The 9,362-nt window shown below is 46.3% G+C and overlaps 1 protein-coding gene across 1 annotated transcript in view; it reads left to right on the forward strand.

The window, feature by feature from the left end:
* The window catches only part of Spred2 (sprouty related EVH1 domain containing 2), a 52,426-nt gene that overhangs the window by 36,742 nt on the left and 6,322 nt on the right, over nt 1-9,362 (forward strand). The window contains exon 5 of the mRNA XM_048804211.1: nt 9,112-9,249. Coding sequence (XP_048660168.1) covers nt 9,112-9,249 — 138 coding nt within the window. The remainder of the gene's footprint in view (nt 1-9,111; nt 9,250-9,362) is intronic.

Genomic DNA, 9,362 nt, shown 5'->3' on the forward strand with positions numbered 1-9,362 from the left:
CTCTTGGGGGGGGGGGTGGCAAGAGAGGAGGAAGGATGGAGAGGCTCACCTGAGTTACAGCATCCTCATGCCCCCGATCTCAGGGTTCAGAGAGACTTGAGAGACTCCACAGGTTGTGTTCTGTGGCTCTGGGCACTTTTTAGTGGCTATCACTGTCTTCTCTGCTCACTGTTAGGAAGCCGTATAGTCATGCCCGTCTACTCCCCACATTGTGGTTGCGGAAATCCTCTGGTACTCGGTCATAGTATCACTGAGCCTGGTGGTGCACACCTGTACTCTCAGTGACTTAGGAGGAGGCCGAGGCAGGAGGATCACAAGGTCCTGGGCAGCCTCAGCAACTTAGCAAAACTGTTTTAAAATAAAAATATAAAAAGGGCTAGGGATGTAGCTCAGTGATAGAGCACCCCTGGGTTCAGTCCCCAGTACCGCCAAGGTTATTTGTAATACCTAAACACAATGTAGGTGCTATGTAAATATTTATACTACATTGTTCAGGGGAATAATGGCAAGAAAAAATGTCTATATACATTCGATACAGATGTTCTTTTTTTCCCTAAATATTTTTGGTCTGCAGTTGGTTGGATCCATGGATGTGGACCCCATAGATATAGTGGGTCTGTTACATGGTCACCAGGTACATAATGGCATTAAAGTAAACATTAAAATGACATTTTAATTTAACATTAAAATGACATTAAAGGTAGAACCACTGGCAGGAGATAGCTGGAAATGTTTGGTTTGCTGGGAGGCAAGGAGAGCCACAGACATGTCAAGGCCTTAGAATTTAGAAAGGATGGTGAGTTTGTCTGCTCTAGCCTCCTTCCTTCTGACATTCCCTTTGATAACTTTATTTATGAATAAAACCTGATTTTGTTAAATTTTGTTAAATGGATTTTATATAGAGTTGTACAAGCAGCGAGGAGTCAGGAGTGACTGACTGGCCTAAGGTCCCACAGCAGGTTCTTGGTGAGGGAACCACCAACATCACCTACCAACTTTCTTAATTGAATAGTTAGCTGTATGATATTTCAGCTGTTCCATTTTTAAAACAAAAATCAAATGCAAGAGTTATATTAGAGAGTTTTCTTGGTTGGATACAAGTTGGAAAGGGGACAGATAAGAGATAAACGTGTTCTGTCGGCCTGTTCCTATGATGGACCCATTGCAGGGAATGTTTTACTTCCAAGATCCCTAAAATGGCTACTCATAGCTGGACCACAGGAAGTTCTGCCATATGTAAGATTTTTAGGTTTCCCCCCCTTCTAGGTTTTCACCAGCAAGTCCTTCTCAACCAGAATTTCTTTGGGGGGTTGGGGGGAATAGGTACCAGGGATTGAACTCAGGGGCACTTGACCACTGAACCACATCCCCAGCCCTATTTTGTATTTTATTTAGAGATAGGGTCTCACTGAGTTGCTTAGCACCTCACTTTTTGCTAAGACTGGTTTTGAACTCATAATTCGCCTGCCTCAGCCTCCCGAGCTACTGGGATTACAGGCATCTAGCACCATGGCACATCCACTGCATATAATAAATTCACTTTTCTTCTGTGCACTTAAAATGGTCCCAACTGTGTATCATCCTTTGCAAAAATGAGAAGAGTCCTTCATCTCATTTTGTGTGGGGCTTCATGCTCTCAGAACCCAGCTGGAAGGGCTGTATGTGGGTTATTTTTGGTGTTTTATCATACCTTATTTTTTCCTGTAGGCAATTCTGCTTCACACCGGAAAAATGCCCTGTCTTTGCAGTAGCATCAGCTTTTGGTCATGTTTTTGCCTAGACTGGAAAACTTAGTCCTTCCTCATGCCCTGTGCTTGAACCCCTGACATCCTGTTTATTATAAGCATTTTATAACCTTTGGCCTATTCAGAGCAGTTGTCCCTAATGACACCTCAGACCCCTCATGTCCATCCCAGGTGTTCTCTAAAAAACTAAAGAATTTTGGAGTCACAAACCTATATCCCAGCGCCTCAGGAGGCTGAAGCAGGAGGATCACAAGTTTGAGGCCGGCAACTTCCTGAGACCCTGTCAAAAAAAAGATCCAGAGTGTTGGGGAGTCAATTATTGGGTCCTAAGTGATCTTTTTGTCCTCATATTTGCAAGTGATGCTTATTTTCATTCTTTAGTCAGTGGAGACCCTGAACTGGGTTTTATAATCGTCAAGGTGTCCTTTACAGAAGCAGAAGCAGCAGGAATAGCACCTTTTCCCTTTTTCTACCTACTTCATCCCCAGCAGACATTAAAGGAAAGGTAAACCTGCCACTCGTGTAATGAATGAAGTTCATTGACTGTTTTTTCTAAGAAGACAAGTTTTTTTTAAAGGTGAAGTGAAGGTGATTCCAGAATGTAGAGTTGGGGGGGCAGCCGGAGTTCTCAACTTGGTCCTGCCATTAGTTAACTGTGACCACTGACCCTTTGAACTCAAAGCCTTTTCAGGGGAACATGTTTCTTTTTAGTCTCTCCTTGCTGGCCCAAGGGGAAGAAAGGAGTGGGAGAGGATGTGGAGTGCTGTCTGTTCTTAGCTCGGCACTGCAGTATGTGGCTGCATTCAGTCCCTGCATCTGGCCTGTGGGCACCTATCGACACCTCCATCTTCCCAGATAAAGCCAGCTAAGCAGCCTGTGCTCACCCAGAATGCAAACCCCAAACCTGCTGGCTCCTGCCACGCAAGTTTAAGAAAGAGGAAGTTTTTGTTTTGGGGAGAGAGAAAACACTTTTTATGAGAGCATTATAATTCAACTTAGTATTTGGGTTCATTTTGACAAAAATCATACATGCAAATCATTTCATTTTAATCCTCATCCTCTTCCTTTTCCTCCTCTCCTCCTCCTTCCCCCAGTCTCCTTTCTCTGCTCTATGACACGTGCTTTCTTGTCCATATACACAAAGTTGACATTCCCTTTGGTAACTTTATTTATGAATAAAACCTGATTTTGTTAAATTCATTTCATATTTCTTCCCCCTTCCTTCCTACTCTTGTTCTCTTTCTTCTACTCCATTGGTTTTCCCTGATCTTTATGATATCTGATCCCCTCCCCAGCCACCGAGAAGGAAGTATTTGTTCAGTAAGTTTCAGGAATTTTTCCATACCAATTTGCTGTGTTCCTTTAATGGAAGAAAAGCCACCTGGATGGAGGGCTTTCCAACTTGTCCATTTCCACAACCCCCCATCTCCTCGGGGAGGTGCCTGGTCCCCTGTGCATGCCTGCAAGCTCCTGACTCATTTTTGAAGATCAGTTGGTCAGAGTGCTTTCTCTCATCTTTACCTTTGAATTCGGGGTTTGGGTCAAGAGTGCAGGGGAAAGGAGAGCATTAAGTTAAAGAAGAGATGCTTTGAAGATATGATTTACTTCTCCAGAGTTGAACTAGTGAAACATCTACAGGGGTTTGTTCAGAGAGGCAAAATAGGGGACTAGGGTAGAGCGCTTCCCTAGCGCAGGAGGCCCCGGGTTCCATCTCCAGCACTAAAAATGAAAAGAAAACATTTTCAAGGGGCGGTCCTCTGCTCCAGGGCTGACACAGGGCAGCACCGCATCCCTAGCTGCTGCTGGCTGAGACCCACCCAGCACTTGGAGGTCTTGGAAGGTGGATGGGAGCTGCTTTATCTTCTAAATGACAGTAATTATCAAGCTCACATTTCATAAGAGGAGGAGGATTTTTTGATTTGGCATGCAGTACCTACAGTGGCTGAATGAAGGCAATTAAGTGTCTAAGGATGCACACAAGAGCTTGGAACTGCTCTCGATGTCAGGAAGCCCACAGGCCTTTGCTAGGCCTCCCACTTGTGTGTGTCTGTAATCAACTCACCTTTTTTTAGGGTGTAGATGATAATCCACTCTACTGATTCATAGAGCAGTACTCAGGGTGGCCTGAATCCTGGCCTTCCTGCCCCCAACCTCTGGGCCTTCCAGTGAAGTCACACTGTGAGTTTTGTCAGCGTCCTTTCCTTTCATATCAATATGTCATCCAACCTCATAATTTAGAAATGTAAAGCTTGTGGGTTGGGAGTGGGGTGCTGGGGGTAGAACCCAGGGCTTCACACTTGCCATGCTAGGCAAGTTATTTACCACTGAAACACCCCAGCCCTAAAGCTTTTCTTAAAAATTGTTTTTGACATCATCATTTTTCATGGGGGAAGAATCATCTAGGTCCTGAAGGAAATAATGTCCCAGAGTCTAGGACAAAGTCGTCTCTTTCCCCTAGCAGAGCAGCTGCCTCTCAGATCCAAACTGCCTGCTAGCTGAGACCATAAAAGAGTATGGGTCTGGCCTGTTTCCTGCTCTGCTTGCCTCTTTGAAAGAGAACACCTGGAACCAATGTAGGTCCTCAGGACAGGTGAGCTGGAGCTACCTGTTCCCAAAGACCTGTTGACAAAATAGCTGGCGACTTGCTGTTGGCCAAAGGAGAAAGGACTGACCATGGGTTGTCACGTCAAGTGGGTGCTGGGAAGGGCTTCTGACTTGTGCAGGCAACCTGTACACTGCAGGCCTGTAGTCAGGGTGTGCAGGGAGCGGCAGTACTTGTCCCCTTCTGCCCCCCAGTACTGGGGAATGAACCCAGGGGCACTCAACCTTTGTTTTTTATTTTGAGACAGGGTCTTGCTAAGTTGCTCAGACTGACCTCAAACTTGCCATCCTCCTCCCTTAGTCTCCTGAGTAGCTGGGATTACAAGTATGTGCCACCACGCCCGACTTTTTTTAAAATTTCTTTTCTTTTTCCTTTTTTTTTAAAAATGTGAATCCCTTGTGAAAAGGGACAGATAACTGCTTTGCACCAGTTACTCGGCTGAATTTGATATGAATATGTGGCTATAAGTTTTAGTTGGCCTCCTTTAAAAATTCACAATCCCATCAGCATGTACAGTCAGGGCAGAAGTTCTGCTTAAATCAATTCTGTCACTTTTGAACCAGTTAAGCAGCAGGCTTAGTTATTTCACCTGTACGGTCCTTAGAGGGGGAGGGTTACACATGAAGTTGCTAGAGAGCTCACACATTCCTTGGAGATGGTTGGACATCTTCAGTCAACTCTTGTGTTCCTGGGACACAGAGATGTTTGTCTGCTTGCCTGTCCGGGCCGGGTATTGGGGTTGGAACCCCCAGCTACTCTGAGGCACACTGAGCTCCGTCCCTGTTACAGGCCTGTGCCACTGCACCCAGCATTTGCTCACCTCTCTAGAGGGTGGGGTGTGTCCCCTCCGTCGCTCTCCCCAAGGTGGAGAAGGAAATTGCCAGTTGCCTGCCTTCTCCTGGTCTCTGCTTCACAGGAACATCCTGTTTGAAAAAACTGTAAACCTGCTGCCCCTTGTTAGTTCCAGGTGTTGCTAAGAAAGCCGCCACAGGCACAGCTCTGTCTGCCAGCTGCAGCTCTGTCCCTGCCCCCATTTGGAATAAACAGAGTAGGGAAACCCAAGGGTTTTGAAGGGATGCACATAGTCCCAAAAACACTGGTGTCATTTTGAAATGCACAGTCCTGTTCATGACGAATGCCCCAGAAGCTCGGTCAGCAGCCAGGATCCATCCTAGGTGGATAGTTTAGTTAGGCCAACCATCTCCTCAGCTGGTCTGGCCCCTCATTCTTTCCTCCCTTCTCAAATTCCCTGAATGAGGAAGGTTTGCTCCTGGCCCAGGTGCCCCAAATAGATGCATGTGCTTCTTTAAGAATTTCTAGGTTAAACTTGGAAGAGTAGCCAAAGTAGACTCAGCCCGAGGGAGCTGGTCTCAGGGTCAGCAGGAGGACAGAGCTGGCAGCTTCTATCTCCATTCAGACAATTCCCGGCCTCACCAGGAGAAACTGCCAATCCACAAGTTCAGGAAGCCTCAACCCGCTGTCTTGCACTTTAGATTTTGATTTATTGTCACGATATCTTAACATGAAAGTCACTTTTTTAAAACCAGGTGTGGTGGCACACACCTGTAATCCCAGCAACTCAGGAGGCTGAGGTAGGACAATAAAAAAGGACTGGCGATGTACTTAGTGGCATAGCACCTCTGGGTTCAATCCCCAGGACCAAATAGACAAATAAAGTGACTTTTTTGGTTTGAATTTTGGTACTGGAATTGAACCCAGGGATATTTTACCACTAAATTCTATCTCCAGCCCTTTTATGTTTTAATCTTGAGACAGGGTCTCACTAAGTTGAGGGTTTCGCAGAGTTAACGAGGCTGTTCTCAAACTTGTGGTCCTCCTGCCTCAGCCTCCACTGTAATTCACTGGGGTTACAGGGGTGTGCGGCCATCCCCAGCAGGAACTTGTTTCCTCCATGTCATACTGGAAGCCCTGCCAAAGATACACTAAGGCAAGAAAGAGATTGTACAAATATCAAAAAGTAGACCAAACCATCTTTTGTAGGTAAAATAATGTACTTGGAAAAATCCAGAGACAAACTTGACAAAGCTTCTGAGGGAGCTACCTAAGCAGGGGACCAGGTGCAGGATCAGCATACTGAATCTGTAACCCTCCTGAACATCAGCACTCACAATTGAGAAAATGATCGTTTTATTTGTCATTGTATTTTTGCAGTAACCTTGAGAAGATTCTAGCCCTGTGTGATACATGTGAAAACTGGAGTTAAAGGTTAACTTGGGGCTGGGGCTGGGGCTCAGTGGTAGAGCGCTCGCCTAGCATGTGGAAGGCCCTGGGTTCGATCCTCAGTACCACATAAAAATAAATAAATAAAATAAAAGTATTGTGTCCATCTACAACTAAAAAAAAAAAATAAAGATTAACTTGACAAAGATCACACACCTTATAATTAACAGAATGGCTGAAATCTGGTGTTCCTGAGCCAGGACCCTGTTATTTTTGGCATTGTGCTCCATTGTTTCTGTTCAGCACCTATCATTAGGCTGCACATTTCTTAATTGGGCACTTTTTAAATAAATGGCCATTGACACTGTGTCAGTGTGCAACCCAGAGGCTGGATTTCTTTAGAGGTTAATACATGTGTAGGTGGCCAGGGCTGTGCTGGCTAAATCATGAGGACAAGACCTCCCAAGAGTCCACTGTGCCCAGAATGCAGTACCCGCTTTGCTGTCCGCAGTGGAGGCACTGACATTAACAGCAGGCTCTGACCTTGTTCCCTCTAGAAGCCACTCTCTTAGGAGCCTGAGGTCCCGATTCCAGAGTCCTGGCAGAGGGCCTCTGCTTTTGTTCAAAGCCCTAACAGTTCAGAGAAACCCACCCAAGAGAGCAAGTCAAGTTGAAAACATGGCCACAGGCCACATGATTGCCGGAGCTTGCAGTGAAGGTGACCTGTCTGATTGCTGGGTTGGTGGTTGTCATTTATGTACACACACAGTGTGTAGAATCTTGCTCACACGCATATCTGGGTGTTGCTCTTCTGTGGCTGACATGGTCATAGGATAGCCAGTTTTGAGGTGCATGCGCTAGACGTCTCCCTCACCTTTCTTGGAGATGTCCTTCCATATATTTTGTGTGCAGGTCACCTCACAACTGTGGATTTGTCTGACAGCATAGATCTGAAATAAGCCTTGGCCAGCAATGGAGCCGCTCTGTCGTGCCCTCTTTCCTGGGGTTTACACAGACCTGATGTGAGTGGACACGGATGGTGTAGGCCAAGCTGGGATATACCCTCAGCTGTGCTCGCTGGAGGCAGCAGGGTGCAGACACGCCTGTCAAGGGCGTCTGGCCTTCTTGCCACTCTGTACAAATCCATCAGCAGATTAAGAGCTACTGAAGGTCCTTTCCCAGTCTCACTCACATTGACAGATGTCTGGGGAGCCCTGCATGTGACTGTGCCGTGGGAGGAGGCCATTAGGGCCAGGGAGGAGGTAGGATGGGTGCGTTGGAAGGTGGTGCTTCCGACTGGCTGATGGATGCTGGGAAAACTGGGTGTGCCTATTTCTGAGAAGGACTTCCTACACACTGTTAACCCAAGCATAAGTCACAGAAAAGAGGAGGTGGGTTAGGGTGAGCAGATGACTGGGATGCATTAACTGAATTTCTGAGAATTAAATGCTGGGAGCATGTTACAAGGGTGACATCGAACCTAATAGATGACTACAATGTAGATGTTGGATGAGAATTTACCTCTTGAGATTTGAATCACACTGAAGGGCCCTTATCTACTCATTCCAAAGGTATTTATTGAGAAACTGTTGAATTCTGAGACGTCATCCCCTTATCTCCTGGATTTGTTTAAAACAGCGTACCCCTTCTCATTTGGAGAAGCTGTATTTGTATTCATCTGAACAAAGAACCTCCCAGGGTAGGAACTGGAAGTGGGCTCACCTGAGGGACAGCAAGGAGATACATTAGGCTTAAAGGACCTTAGTTCTTTATTTCAGAGATGGAGGCAGCAGCTCTTCTGATCTCTCCATCAAGTCTGTCTGTATTGCCCAGAGAGGACTATGAATATGTTGGAATCAGCATGTGGATCAGGAGACTGGTAGCAGACATCAGCCCTGAATCACATGAGCCAAATAGAAGTAGAGAAAAATCTAGAAAGATGGGTTCCCCAACATGATGATGTACATATCTACCAAGTTTCTTAAATTAACAATGGTTATGTCCCATAATGAAAACATGGGTTTCTTTTCTTTTCAACCATAAACTGTCACCTCTGCTGGGCCATCTTCCTTCCCACTGAGCCCGCCAGTGGGAGCCTGGTGTATCGATCCCTCCCCCACAGCCTGTTGCTGCTCCCACATCTGAGAAAACATCCCAACTTTCCAGGTCTGGTGGCGGGGTTTCTCCGTTTGTTGAGCCAGCCTTGTCATGTTCGGACAATCTGGCCCTTCGGGGTCTCCTGCTGAGGCCAGGATAAACTCAAGATTGTGGGAAGTCCAGCACAGTGCCGCAGATCAGGGGTAGACAGTACTCAACAATGCATGGTAGGGCTTGGTGTGTTTGTTGATTGTGTTTTGTTTTTACAGTATTGGCATTTGAATCCATGGGTACTCTACCACCAAGCTACACCTTCACCCTTTTTTATTTTTTAGTTTAAGACAGGGCCTAAACCGCCCAGGCTGGCCTCGACCTTGTAGTCTTCCTGCCTCAGCCTCCTGAGCAGCTGGGATTTTAGGAAGGTACTGCTGCACCTTGCTAATGGTTGTTTTTTAACTAACTCTTGGTTACTTCCCCTCTAAACAGACAGCTACAGACAGTTCTTCTAATTCTTCTCAGAAGAGGGAACAGCCTACTCGGACAATCTCCTCTCCCACATCCTGTGAGCACCGGAGGATTTATACTCTCGACCCATACCCCACGGACCATTACCACCTCGACCAGGTGAGCACTGGTCTCATTCTCTGAGATCACCAGGACATGTCCCCTTTCCACTCCTGCTCATCTAAATGCCCCAAGCCTAGGCCTCCTGTGTTTAACTTTGTAAACCCCCCCCC

The sequence above is a fragment of the Marmota marmota genome, unplaced genomic scaffold, assembly GCF_001458135.2.
Source record: "Marmota marmota marmota unplaced genomic scaffold, marMar, whole genome shotgun sequence".
NCBI lineage: Eukaryota > Metazoa > Chordata > Mammalia > Rodentia > Sciuridae > Marmota > Marmota marmota.